The 15,351-nt window shown below is 39.7% G+C and overlaps 1 protein-coding gene across 1 annotated transcript in view; it reads left to right on the top strand.

The window, feature by feature from the left end:
- The first annotated feature begins 1,533 nt into the window (after positions 1–1,533).
- Positions 1,534–15,351, top strand: part of htr4 (5-hydroxytryptamine receptor 4) — a 55,136-nt gene continuing 41,318 nt past the window's right edge. Inside the window, exons 1-3 of the mRNA XM_036548892.1 lie at positions 1,534–1,640; positions 6,032–6,232; positions 14,522–14,675. Of these exons, the coding sequence (XP_036404785.1) occupies positions 1,534–1,640; positions 6,032–6,232; positions 14,522–14,675 (462 nt within the window). The remainder of the gene's footprint in view (positions 1,641–6,031; positions 6,233–14,521; positions 14,676–15,351) is intronic.

The following is a 15,351-nucleotide window of genomic DNA, read 5'->3' as shown; positions in this document are numbered from 1 at the left end:
TAAATAAAAGATCTAGTCTAACTTTATGAAACATATTAATCAACTAATTGCTAGACCCTTAATATGCTTAGGGCTTAGTTCCTTGCCCACATTAGTCAATAATTTCAGCAGAAGTTACAAAATTATGAATTAAATTTATCAATTTAAGGTAGGACTGTAACAATTGTTATCTTTTATCAGATTTGTGATCATCTGTGCACAGCAGACTGACTGTTCAAAAATAATTGCAATATTTGCAATGAACTTGCAATGATTTATTTTAATAATTGTTTTTTCAATGTCTGGTGTTGAATACATAATAATGTGTGAAATGCCTATAAAAGCTAAATTTATAGCCGACTATGAACAAAACAGGAGATTTGCTGTAGATTCATTTGACCTCTGTTATTGGGAAACATTAAGAAATAATTTCCATGTACATTTGCATATTGTAAAAAGCTAGTTTTATGTGAAGAACATTTTACAATACATATATGCAAGTTTGCATAACTTTAAAATTGTCATTCGCCTACAAAGTCAGCTACTGAACATTTTTCCAGAAAACTCAAATAGCCTCGTTCTATTCCATATAGTGTGCTATGGTGCTAATCAAATCAAACATTTAAATAGTAAACTCTCTGGGGCACCACAAATGTTGTTAGACCATTTCACTTCACTTCATTTAGTACATTTGTGCTCATCAAGTTGACTTCATGGTGTCATGTCAATACCATTGGCAGAACATGCAATCTGTTTGCAAGCTCTTTTCATGATTGCATCCCATATGGTGCACTTAAGAAGCTTAATTGACAAGACTACTATAAATTTTAATTTTAAATTAATGAAAATTCATTAAAATTAATTGAACAAACATACTGTTGATCCTGTTGAAACCGTTCAGGTTTATATTGGTAGAAATGCCCATTTGGGTCTGACCACCAGCAGATATGGCATGTTTGACATTCATAATCTAGACCCCAAACAATGATTAGGCCTGGTCCGAAAGCCCTTAGTGCTGTATGTATTTATTGTGTATTTTATTGTGTATTGTGCATTTTTTTTTATTATGTATTGTGTATGTATGTAGTGGCTTGGGTGGTCATTTCATCTTCTATGTTTTCTCTCTTCTATGTTGTACAATGCTCATGTAAAGCACTTTGTGACTTATGTCTGTGAAAAGCACTATACAAATAAATTTTACTTACTTACTTACTGCCCACTGATGTAATGGTACACATTAGTAGATTAGTACACATTTGTACATGATTTGCTTTGCAGACACTCTTATCCAGAATGACTCACATAGCTTGCATATCATCATTTATTATGCTGGTGGATATTTACTGAAGCAATTTGGATTAACTGCCTTTCTCAAGGGAGTAACAGCAGTGCCTCACCTGGGACTTTAAGCAGCAACCTTAGGGTGCCAGGCCATGCTCCTTTCCTCTACAACACATTGCTGTCACATGAAGAGTATGCGATTTTTGAAGTCTTGTACCCTTGTATCCCTTTTCCTGCAGTATCCCAGAGGCCCATGGCCTCTCCAGCTACAGCATGCCGGAGAGGATCGCTCTCATCACCTTCCTGTCCCTCGTCATGCTCATGAGTGTCCTGGGGAACCTTCTGGTCATGGTGGCAGTCTGCAAGGACCGGCAGCTGAGGTTAGTCTTGCTCTCCTAACTGAAACGTGGAGTAGTGTTGTTTTTTTTTTTGCCCTGCTGAGCTACTTTAGCCTGTTTTGAGTGCTTAAAGTAACAGATTATAGTGGGCTAATGTTTGTGGTTCTCAGGTCTGCTAGGACCTGGATTAACATGTATAGTCAACACCCTCCATTTCTGTATCCATGTACTTATAATGCCTCTGTGATGCTTCCAGTGACAGCGGGACATGAGTTGTGTTGAGCTTATCTGTTGTCTTGTGAAATTCACCCTGAACGTTAATTAGGCTAATAGCATAATTATCCCCAACTCAAGCTCCTGGAGGGAAAGCAATGCATCTCAATTAGTAAAAAAATGGGTGTACAGATGAAGCCATGCACCCATTCAACATCAATGATCAACTGTTAACTCAATGTTAATGATCTTAACCATGATCAGCACATGATGATAACAATTAAATGTGATGCATGGTTTCTGTGAAAGATGGTATGGTCTTCAGTCCAAGACCCTGAGAGTACACAGTCCTTTGCCTGGTACATATTAAATGTCCTCTCATTCCACTCTGTTCGTAATGAGTGAATACTTATTGCTCTTGACAGGTGGAGATAGAGAGAGCAAACAGTGATTCACAAAGAAGGGTGCCACCAGAGAGATAGCTTTGAAATCACATAGAGGAATCGTTTAACTTCACAGTCTCAGCCCCAGAGCTCACTGTGAATAACAGCATTGTACTGCACAGTAGAAGGAGGCTGTTTCTAGAAAGATCCTAATATTTATTCAAATGTTAACTAACTGAAGGCTGTAAAGAAAATGATTTATCTCTCTTGTTTGAATCACTTGGCTTGGCTTGTAAAGTGGATTAGTCCCAATCTGCATGACTATACACTACCTTTACAAGCCAGTCCCTTCCTTATTGTGACAAATCATTTGTGTGTCCTGTGTTATATTTTGCTACTCTTTTGCTGCCTGGTTGATAACCTTTCATTTTGCTTCATCAAATAACATTTAATAAACATTTAATGATGCAAAAACCCTCTCAGCCACACAAGGTACATTGCTGGTAAGGGGAGTAAAATTATACATTTAAACCCCTTAATGTTTCTTTACACCTCTACTTAAGGGTGACAGAATTAAGACATCCATTAGACTGAATCCTCACAACATCACAACAGTTTAGGCTAACAGCCTGTTGTATATGTCTTTTTCACATAGTTCATTCAGAGTGTTAAAACACTGCTGCTAAGGCCCCACTGCTGTCCTACCATGTTTTGGTTAAATGACAGGGCAGTTCTAGCTTGGTCCAAAGTTCTCTCAGCGCGCTACAAATAGATTTCTTTTTTAAGTGGCTTTCACAGCCAGTTACCTCACCCTGCATTTTATTAGTCATTAATGGAGTGTGTAGAGGTCTGGTCTCTCTCAGGGAGAGCAAAATGGGGCTGACACCCCAGTGGCAGTTTACCCTCTGACTATACACAATACACAGTGCTGCCATACCCTTTCTTTCTTTCTCTCCTTTTTTCTCTCTCCTCTTCTCTCTTCCTCTCTCTCTTTCTTTCGGTCTGTCCCTGTTCCTCTCTTTTTTTCTGATGCACTTGTGAGACTCTCTCCTCGGAAATGGTATTGCTTTTCTTATGAGATTGATCTGTGTACGCAGAAGGTTTAGGAAATGATTGGACTGGGGCAGTGGCACATTCTTGATGGCATACTGTATCCTATCACTGTATCATTTGTGTCACTAAGAAACACATTTCATGGGAATCAAAGTGGTCTGCTATTACAAGAAATGTTCCCATGAAGTGGAAAGCAGGTGGCAAGACAGATAATTTTCTTTTGGCCTCTGTTGCCATTTGATACTGAAGGCAGGAATTCATCCAATTGAGTTATAATTCAATTCACATCTGTACAGTTCACCCAAGAAATAGGTTTTATTGAACACAGATGTGTTTTAATTCTGTGAAAGGATCGATGCGTCTCTGAACATGCAGATGTAATTGTTACTCACTCACAAATTAATTTTACCCACTTCCAAAAACATTGTCTTGGCAGAACCTATGCTAGCCTAATCATTCTGCAAGTTGCATGCTTTCGAGTGACATTCTTACTATACAAACAATCATGTGCTTTCAATCAAAGTGCTCATAAAGTGTGTATGTTGATATTTGCTTAATTTCTCAAGTTGTTTACTTGCATTTTCATTTTTGAAAAAAAAAAAAGAAAATACATTACCCCTGAGGATTTCACAAATACAGTACGTTTCACCCATAATACCACCAATGATGTAACTGTACAGTGAAACCCCCTAATGGGATGCCTGCAGCACTTTTATAATATGCCTTATTACCATGGAGGATAATGCCATGCTAGACCTACAGTATGCACCTATTTCACCAGTTTCACCAAGATTTGTAACATGTAGAAGTCTCTTGTAGCCTTTGTGAAGGAAGAAGAAATGTTTATGGAGCTTAACACATTCACACGTTCACATGTATTAAATGCCCTCAGGCACTCAGCTGAACAAACTTTGGTATGTGTATTGATCATGTTTTATGTGTGCAGTTTAGGGAAAACAGACGTTAGGGATGGAAAGTGTTTCTTAATAGTTTAGTTGAACTTGAACTGGTGTGTTTCTTGCATGCCTCACAAAATGTATACACTAGATTTCTTTAGGTGTGATCTTATGTACTCTCTTTAGCAGGTCTCTAAAGACACCCTTATGTAATTGGCATGTAAACAAATGTTTCAGATGAACATTTTCATAGATGTAGCCACTTTTTAAGTAGCATTTAGAAGTATTTAGCATTAGTTTAGAATAATGAATATTGTAAAAAGCAATATAACATTTCTTTTTCTAAATGGAACATTAACAAGTTAGGGCCACATTTCCCACCATAGCGTACACAGTTTAAAAAAAAAAAAAAAAAAAGTTTCTCTTCCTAAAAAAAGTTTCTCTTCCTAAAGTTTCTCTTCCTAAAATGTGACATTTGCAGTTGCCTCTCATGTGAAGTCATCAGATTTATTGTGCATTTGGATTATTTTGTAACTGTATTTGATCATTTTACTGTGATGTAGCTAGCAAATATGGCAGGTGTTTCTGTGATTATTTCTCAAGAGAACTTGTGAATAGCACACTGGTGCAAACCCTTGTTTGTTTTAATTATGCACATTTAGTCTCATCTGCCAACACGATCATTTTGGATAATGATTTTCACCTTAACAAAAAAATATATAGTGGCCTATACCCTAAGCCTTAGTGAAACTGTTTTATTATGTAGTTAAAAACTATAAACTATATTGTATGTAGCGCACACACACATACACACACACACACAGTAAAAGTAATGAAATAATTGGACCAATTAAGGGTAATTGGTGGGAATAATAACCCACAATAATAATCCACCTGCCCTTCAGGAGCTGATTTTGACATGTCAGGTGCCTGTATATTCTGGAAGAGAAGTGACACATTCAGAAATCAAGGCATCATAAAATTATGAGGTTGTGGTTGATATGTGTTTTTCTCCAGGAACATCAAGACCAATTACATCAGCAATATAACAGCTAATAATGTTCAAACAATGTTTTCTTAAAGTTCAAAAACACCCACAAATGCTTTGCTTAGGCTTTTATTATGCTTGGATGCTGCTGGCTCGTCTAACACCACCATCATTTTATGTAATCCTTGTCACTTTAAGAGGAGAAACTGTTAAGCAACTGTTACTGTTGCTGTTACTGTCACTGTTGCAAATTTGGTTATATTCCAAGCCATAGTGAAGTCATTTTATAACTATATTTATAGTTTAAAATTTTATGCAAATTGTAAACTATATATTTTTGTAATACAAGCCAAAGAAATCTCAGTCCATGTACCTAATAACAAAATAATATTGATTTAAACCAACCCATACCCCAGGGAGAAATGTTGGCAAAATTTGTTGTAATGGTACAAACAGCCATGGCACAGCTCATTTTTCTTGTTGCTGGTATGCCACCCTTCCTGTTTTATCCAAACCTCTTTTTTATTACGTGTTATTTTTTATCTGTTTTGAGCAAAATGAGACATTTGCCACTGAACTACATACTTTATATTCCAAAAAGCTATAACTGCCTAGTTATCTAAGTGAAGCTAATATTGAGATACCAAACAAATAAATTACAAAGAATCTTTTGTTGTGAAATTCCTGTGCGGTTTAAATCTGTACATGTAACTGTATGATTTGACCATGAAGGTCATTGGTGCAAACAGTAACCCCCATGCTCATCTGCCCTTCAGGAGCTGATTTTGACAGTCTTTGATATAAGTTACTTCACCTTTATATTGTAAAAGGAGGTGACACATTCAGATATCAAGGCGTGATACAGCTGTGAGGAGGAGGTTAATGTGTTTTTCTCTCCAGGAAAATCAAGACCAACTACTTCATAGTGTCTCTGGCATTTGCGGACCTCCTGGTGTCGGTGTTGGTGATGCCCTTTGGGGCCATTGAACTGATCCACCAGAACTGGATCTACGGGGAGACATTCTGTTTGGTTCGGACCTCCCTAGATGTACTGTTGACCACAGCTTCCATCCTGCACATGTGCTGCATATCGCTGGACAGGTGAGCACAAAATCTCTACAACATTACCAGAGTATTGTACATTAACGATGTGGCTGGTTATGGTACTGTCTTTTTGCCTGGATTGCTCATTAATGGTGTGCTGGACCTATGTCGCTTTATGTGGAGGCTGGAGATGTTCCAACCCACTCAGGGCAATGAGTGGAAATTACCTTCATTGAATTAGTTTCATTGAATTATCTAGACAGCTTTGAGCTGCTCTCTTGGATTGTATAAGACTCCCGCCCCCTGCAATTACAACCTTTCAATGCGCTGGGGTCAGAAGGGCAGATGCAGGAGAGAGATAGCATTTAGCAGGATCTAAAGTAGCCTGCTATTGCATCTAACTCTCATACTTGTGCTCTCTCTTTCCCCTTCCTCATCTGTCTGCACAGAGATCAGGCTTAGGGGTTCAAAAACAGGACAAAAGATGCAGACTGCAGTGTTCTACTGGCAGTCGCTTTTGACTTTTGCAAAATATTGTCAGTTGCTGTGCTATTGCGTGTGCTTATTTCTTCAGGCTTAACCACCTGGAAGTGGTTTTTCTGGAGGGCTGACTTGTACATTTGGTTGCTGTGGTCCTGGATCTGCGATATTCAATGCAATCTGTTTTGTACAGATTTTGTTGGATCCCAGTTGTGTCGTCTATCAGCTGTTCAGTGTTGCACAATTCAGGTCATGTAATAATGCTCTCGTGCGTCAAGCTCTGGGGGGGGTAGTTCCAGTAAAGGGGGCTCCTGGCAAGCTGTTATTGCAGTCATGAATCTTGAATGAGTGAAGCAGGCTCCTCTTTGGTCATTTCACAACCTATTTGCCGTCGTGAGTGTTAACAGTGAGGGAGGGAAGTACAACACAAATGCTCCTGTGTCTGCAAGCCCTATAGGCAGTCGCTTAGCTCATAAAACAATATTAGCCATGTCATTTCATTTTAAAATGCGTGAAACATCAGGCGCCTTGTCCCCGAAACAGCTCTCCACTCTCATGTTTCCACCTTCCCCCTTAGGCTTTGAATGCTCAAATCATATTTCTTGGATGAGTCCTTTCTATGGAGTGCAGTGCTTTGGGATGCGGGAGGAGGCTAGGCAGAAGTATTGTCTGTTGCTGTGATTGGCTCTTTGCTACTGTTTTGAGCTGTCTCAATCTCAAAGACCTACCAAATTATTTTTGAGGTTAATAGTGCTCGATTGCATGTTTCCAGTTTGTAAAAGGATCTTCGGTTTTCTCAGGCAGTACCTTTCTAAATATTATACACTCCTACAAAACTAAACTGATATAAACACATATCTATTCATTTTGTAAGAATGACAGTAATGCAAAAAGCTCTATTGTTTTTTTTTTTTGCCTGGTTGTTAGTTAGTATTACTGCATGTATTTTGTAGAAACTGAAAGTACCTGATGAATCTGTTATGATGTGTTTATTAATAATTATGAATTCAGAATCCAAGGTTGCTCAGGATGGTCAGTGAAAGACAGAAAATATATATTTCACCCACTTCTTAGAGGCCAAAATTCTGTACTTGGGGTGGTTGTCTCTCCTGTCCTCTAAGGCTTTTCAAGGTGCTTCTGAGTTTGAAGCCTTGCATGAGGGAATTGTTTTCACCCAGTCTTCCTGGAGTGTATCTTGTGTATCTTGTTAGTATGAAAAGAATGCTTTTGAATGATTTCCATGGCATCCAATGAGATGATTGATTGCGGGGTTGATTGATAACAAGGCAAAAGAAATAGCAATTTACTCGGCGCCCTGTCGTTGATCCTCACCGCTTATATTTTGTAAGCCATCCATAAGCGTGAAGTAAATGGGGTTTGGTTCGATGTGGTTTCATAAATACCTTTTGTGTGTTATCAGAAGTGTGGTCAGCAGCCTGTGTCTGGGCTGGCCTGCGTCTTATCTTGTGCTGAATCACAGACAGAACCCTCAGGGCAAGATAAGAGCGACTTTGCCATCTGAGATGTAAATGTCACCTCAGGCTGAAACTGTCGGCCAGCCTAGAGCGAAACTGCAGTCGCATCCAAAGAAAAAAAAAAAAAGTCAGACCCTTGAAGTCAGATGATTAATCTCTTGCATGTTGCTGGCACAACAAGATACTTTAAGGTGATACAAATGGTAACATGCTTACATGCACCTAACATAGCATAACATCCCGAAGGAAACTGAGAGCACATACTTTGACAATGTTGTGGTGCTTCAGTGCTTCCCTTCCCAAACTGTTGAGATTTACCTTGAATAAAAATAGATTTGTTTTATATCATTGTATTGCATCAGTCAGTGAGATTAAGGTTAGATGTTTTTTTTGGGGGGGGGGGGCTGTGGCAGACATAGGATGCCATTCTCATTTAGTCTGAGACTTGTACCATTTTCCCCCAAGAGGCAGAAGCTGTTAGTTTTACAGGAATGCTTTATGAGGTGGACAGGGACTCCTCGGGATTTAAATTGAGGCCACTACTGCCGGAGCAATGTAGATGATGGTGAAAGTGGAGGCTTTGACAGAAGCTGAAAGCTTAAAAGCTTGAGGATACAGACCCATTCACTCACTCACAGATGGTGAGTGAATCAAAATGAAAGGACCAAAAATAGCAATAGTGACCGGTGGTTAAATCTCCAGTAGGTTTAGTGAAGACAGGCTAATTTCAGATACTTTGTCTCCTAGCAGACTGACGGAGAGAGAAGAGGAGGAGCCACTTTCTTAATAGCTGCTTGTGTTTATGTAGTGTGGGGGTTGGGGGTGGAGGGGTGACGTAGGTTCCACAAAATCTTCACAGAAATTCATCCGCCCTCTGCAAGAGAACTTGGGAAGAGGAGTGCTTGCAATTAATGTGCTCTGAATGTCAACAAAATTTTAACACAGGCTTTTGCTTAATCTTTGAGGTCAAGTGCTTATACAGTGCGCATTAGTCTTATGTCAGCAGATAGCTTGTGGTGTCTTGCAGTTTTCCTGCGCATTTTCCCAATATTATATCTCTTTTCCTGCTCTTGATCCCACACACAAGAAATAAACACAACTTGTTCGTGTAACCATGGGTTTTGATACAGAGCAGTAGTTACATTCTGCCTAAAGAAAAATTGCAAGCAGGCTGTCATTCAGCAGCTTCCATGGGTGTCTGAGGGATGTTTCTGCTCTTGGACAAGCCTCTGGAGATGGGACCAGGCGCCAGGTGGGCAGCATGCCAGATGAACCCTGTCACCTTCACCAGCATCCAGGTGAAAGTGCATTGCACGAGCTCCCTACTGACAATCCAGTAGGCTCAGACTGCTGTGTACCCTGGCCTGTGGGTATGTTGTGGGGTCCGTGTGGTGGAAACAGCGCTGTTCCTTTTGTTATGCTTGGATGGCTTGCATGGCTCCTGATGGCAGTGGACCAAAAAAAAAAAAAGCTCTACAATTTCAGGGCTCACAAGAATATAGTTTTCACAGAAGGAGGACACAAGGCACAAGACTTTATTCAGAGGAGAAACTTTTTTTTAAGTGTTAGCCAAATGGCTCAATCGGGAAAACGGGGGTGGGCCCGGAGCATCTGTTGTGAATTTTTTGAATGGCAGCTGCAGTTGCTGTAAGGGAGCTGATTGCGGATATTATGTCAGCTCTGTTCTCAAGAGTCACGCAGAGTTGCGAACATAAGTGACATCAAGGGTGTGAAAGTCAGTGCTTCGCTTCCAAGCATGGAGGACACAATGAGATGTGTGTATTGTATTGCAGCGGGCCTCTGCCGTTTGCAGCTCTGTATGTCGTGGAGTGAAGAGCACATGCCAGGAATATCACACAGAATGGTTACAGCAGTGCAGATAAACACTAACCTTGGCAGGGCCCACAGAAGTGACAGATCTGGGTCAGTTCAGAATGAAATCTCTGTCTGGGTAGGAATGACAGCAGTGAGAACGGTCGTTTGCAGCTTCCTCTCTTGACGGCAGGAGAGTCATTCATCCAGAACAAAGGCTTCAGTCCCTAAACAGAACAATCAACACAATCGCACCTATTTCTCTTAAGATTTTATGGACTCTGTTGAATGCGGAGTATGACTCAATGAGCACTTTAAAGGCTCATTAAAGGCAATGGTTTTAAAACGGATACATTCAGAGTGTGTACACCATTAAAAATATTATAAAGCTGGGACATAATACTGTGCTATGGAAATAAAAACAACTGTAGCATAAAGATTATGGTGAGTTATGTCATTGCCAGACAATACATGGCAGGGTGGATTGTCAGTAAGCTTGGATTTGGAATACATTGGTACCTACTTTGGTTTTTAAAAAAAAGGACAAAAAAGGATGGAATGGTCTGAGAAGATGGTTCTTATAGAAACTCTTTGGTGGGGAGAGTAGGGGGACGCACCAGTCTATAATTGGCAAGTGAGGGGAAAGAAAAGATTGTGGCTTGCAAAAAGTGACATATCATTTAAAATGCACATGGCTACAATGAGAGGTATCCTCCACACCTGAGACATTAGCAAAACAAATTAAGTAAAGACTACAAATTTTAAATCTTAATCAAAAAAGGTCAAATGGCTGAGGAAATAGTGTTAGTACTCAATACATGCTATGAGTCTTACATACCTTTGTTAATGTATTAAACTATGTTTGAAGCAAAGTGCAATTCTGTAATACAGTGGTGAACTTAATAATGATAACTGGTATTTGTGTAGATGGAAGGTAATCATGTCTTGAACTGTCACACCAAGCTACAGCTTCTCACAGCCCCTCAGGCCAGAATACTGTGCACTGAACATTTGCCATGGCTACAGCTATTTAGAAAGCGTTGGTGGGATTAAACATACTCCTAATTCTTTAAAAATGCGTTGAACGTGTCTTTACCCTATGAGTGTTTTAAAAATACTTTTGATTACTTTTGTTCACCCATTTAAGTGTAGTTTTGTCTTAATGGAATTTTCAGTTAATTTAATGACTTTTAGTTAAACTGTAATGGTAACAGCGGGGTTTCCACAGTATCTTACAGTATGTCTGAATAAATGGATAACACAGTGAAATGTGCAATTAAAACTAAGAACGTTTTAGCAAGCATCTCTCCCTGGTTGCCATGGTCACATTGCCATGGAAACCTAAAGTCCCTCACAGTCTTTGGCGACTGGAGCTGAAGGTGGGCCCTGAGATGGTAGGCCCGATTTTTATGGTCAAATAGGAAAAGCAGTGCCCTTTTGTATAATGCACTCACCATTTTAGCACAAACAGTTCAAAAATGTGCAGAATTTTTTTTCATTCTCTGAAGTGCATGAGTCTTGAGCTGTACTTGTCAAACAAAAGATGAAAAAGGAGTGGAAGTTGGGGTCAGGGTAAGGCCATCTCTGGCCAATAAAGATGCTTGTACTCACATTTTTATGTTGTGGCATATGACAATTAAAAATAAAAACAGACTTTCTGTGGGTATAGCATCCAACACAAAGTAATTAGCTTAAGTGTGAGTCAGTTTTGTGTATATCCATCTTCATAATTTTCATATTGTTGTATTTAGACACATATTGAAAGATATGCTTACAACATCATTTTCCGTTTGCCCTGATTGTACTGTACTGAAATCCCAGTTCGTCCTTGTGTTTACACAAGGAACCATCATGGAAATGAGGCCCAATGTGTTTGTATGAGTCTAGCTTGAGAACTAAAAATTTTTCCATTTCCAGACTTCAAGGACAAACAGTAAGTAATTGTAAGATTATGAATGTCAACATCAAGATTAGTTTGTTAGTGTCAACATTTTGCTGCATTGGTTTGTATTCTAGGTTAATGGTACAATACATTTAGGCCATCTTATTAATTGCCACTGTAAATCAGCTTCCACAATAATCCATTTTTCCCAAAGGTGTGTGATTTAATATTAATATATTTAGATGTTAGGCCATCCAAAATGAGCATGTGTATACACCACAAGGGAACCCTCTCACACGCATTATCTCTGATTTATATTTGTATTCTTCTCATGCTTTATTCCCCTTAATGCAACCTCAGCTCGTCTCACCCTGACAGCCTCTGTACTCACACAGGAGCGCTGAGGTGTGACGAATGCAATCGTCCGATAAACTCGCACGTAGTCAACGGCGATGTTTTTTTCCGCTGCAAGTCACACAGCGCGCTACAGTGAAGTGGCTGCTCGTTGGAGGACAGACGCTACTCCACTGACACGAACTGAGCAACTAGTTGCCCGATGAAACGGAGTGGAACTTGATACCAGTAAGACGAGCGGTCCCTGATGATATATGCGCCCTTCCCCTGGCAGGATGAAGCCAGTTTGTTCCACCACTGTGGAACTGCTGTGCAGCTCCTTGTCCAGGCTCTTGTCATCAAGACTGGACTACTGCAGTGCTCTCTTGGCTGGCCTACCTGCATGTACTATTAAATCTCTGCAGTTGATACAGAATGTAGCTGCACGTCTGGTTTTCAACCAACCAAAGAGGGCTATGTTACACCTCTCTTGGTCTTGCTCCACTGGCTCCCTGTAGCTGCCCACATCATGTTCAAGGCCTTGATGCCTGTGTACAGGACGACCAACAAAACTGCCCCTAAGAACCTGGACTCACTACTGCAAGCCTGTGTTCCCTCCTGACTGATACGTTCCGCTACCAAACAGCGTCTGGTGGTCCCGTCGCATCATGGCGCAAAATCACTATCCAGACCTTTCTCCGCCATTGTCCCCCAATGGTGTAATGAACTTCCACACTTCATACATTTTTGCCTAGTCCCTCTCTGTCTTCAAGAAACATCTGAAGACACAGCTCTTCTGCTCTCACCTGAGCACCTGAACCTCTACTACCTAAAGGAATTTCTCATGTCTCGAAACTGTTTCCTACTAAACTAAACTAAAAAAAAATGAAATGTAATGGTTTAACACACTCGTTATCTCTACCAGCTAGCTTGTTCCTTGTCTGGCCAGCCATTGAAACCTGGTCATGCAGGGCTTCTAATATTGTTGACTTCTTATAGTTTTTTGCTTGTGTTGTACTGTGCCTTACTTGTAAGCTGCTTTAGATAGAAGCATCTGCCAAATGAATAAATGTAAATGTAAGCTCCTGGTTATTGTTCAATGGTGCTAGGTGAGCATCTTATGACTGAGATACCCAGGAGCCCTGTAGCATTTTATTTCTAAGCACTGGAAGGAAACTGTTTTAGTTACATATACATAAATGTTTGGTTTTTTCAGGTGTGTCTAAGAGTATTCATTGTGTATTATATCAAACCATGTATAATCTAACCCTTAATATATTCTACAGCAACTGTTCCTCATCTGAGGATAAGAGTTCAATTTGTAGAAATCATTCTCCATGGCGATAGTAAAATATTACTGCGATAATCCTACTGATTATTTTACTTTGACAAAAGCACTGTTACTTTCATCTTTGGCAGCCACACCATCTTAAAATCAAAGCAACAAATTACATTCATTACCCTTGGTGTGAAAAACAACAAGGAATGTTGCCAACTACTTAAAAAATGAATGTTGCCTGGATATGATTTTTATGTTGTTGGACAGCTGAGTGGATTACAGTGCTTTAAAACGTTGTCTGGCAATGTCTTTATCTATCCCTGCGTGTGTGTTTTGATACTGGGGGGTCAGAGTGGAAAAAATCTCTCACCAGCCTTTTGGCCCTTTCCCTGAAGGTATTAAACATAAGAAATTGTGGCATTTGGATATTATGGTGATTGGTTCTCATTGGCTGGAAAAAAAGAGTATTTCCTGCAGTATTGAGCACTGAACCCTGAACCAATGTATAGAAGGGGAAACACATAACAGAAGGACTTAGATTTAAAACTGAGAAGGTCCTCTTGTTTGATTCTGTCAGAGAATGATGCATTGTGCTCATAGAAGTATGGGCGGCGTGGGTGAAACTGAAACTTGAAAGAGCAACTGTGAATTGTTGAGAACTGAAAATGAAGCTATTAGAATAGCTGTTAGGAGGCAACACAGGGGGACTGATGAGTGCATCAGCAGGGGGTTGCGTTTAACAAGGCTACAGGTGCAATGATGACACATATCAGCGTTGGAAGGGTTGTGCTCAAATGAACCGAGCATGAAGTGTGACAGGATCCTTTGGTGTGTAAGAAAGGGCAGGAGTCATTAGCCGTATTATTATACACATAGACCCTGGCATCACACTGAGACCACTCTCTTTCAAAAGGTTGGAGATCACACATCCTGGATTCTGCTCTCACATTAATCACTATTTCAATAAACAGGGATTCATCACAAGTCCTTTTTCGTTTTCCATTTCACAGAGCAAACCTTCCAGAAAGGCATATGTTCCCCCAAACCATTTTATTCTCATAACGGTGCCTGTTTTCTCTTCCCAGGTACTATGCCATCTGCTGCCAGCCTCTGGTCTACAGGAATAAAATGACACCTATGAGAGTGGCTCTCATGTTAGGAGGATGCTGGGTAATCCCGACATTTATATCCTTCCTACCCATAATGCAAGGCTGGAACAGTATTGGAATAAACCATTTGGTGAGTTGTAAATGAAAATGCATGTCCATACAGCTGTGTCCACTCAGGACTTTTCTTTCTCTATCTTTCTTCATTAGACTAATTCTCAGTATTTTTATTACAGCAGAGAAACACATGCAAACATCTCTACTATTATGTTCACCATTTTGAGCACCATCCAAGTCTCATTTAATTTTTGAATTTCTCTGTCTTTGATTTTAAGATTTTTTTCCAATAAAATGTAGTTGGATGTAATGCTTTAGATTTGTTTGAAAAAAGAAATGCAATACATACCTGACATCACCTGAAATTCTCTTGGATTTACCACTGTCTCAGTTAAGTTCAGGAAAAAATTCTGGAGGTATAAGCTTTGTCAGCGCTCTCAGCCATTTAGTCAGTCATGACCGTGCTGAAAATAACTGAGTGTGTAGAATTGTTATTCTGTTACTTCTCTGGAAACAAATATGACTTGCATATTTCCGGTGCAAAGGCATCCACATATTGCAAGTAAAGCAAGTATTTGAAAATACTATTTTAAAGCAAGTATTTAAAATAATTTGAAAATTACTTGCTGACAATATCAAAGGTGAATGTGCTATTATGCATGCAAATGTGTAATACTCTTAAACTGTGTCACAGCCAAACAGTGTGGCAAAACAGGCAATTCAGAGAGTCCTACCTAATCATTGTTGGTTGA

The sequence above is a fragment of the Megalops cyprinoides genome, chromosome 16, assembly GCF_013368585.1.
Source record: "Megalops cyprinoides isolate fMegCyp1 chromosome 16, fMegCyp1.pri, whole genome shotgun sequence".
In the NCBI taxonomy this organism is placed as follows: Eukaryota; Metazoa; Chordata; class Actinopteri; order Elopiformes; family Megalopidae; genus Megalops; species Megalops cyprinoides.
This window is presented reverse-complemented; position numbering and strand designations above follow the sequence as displayed.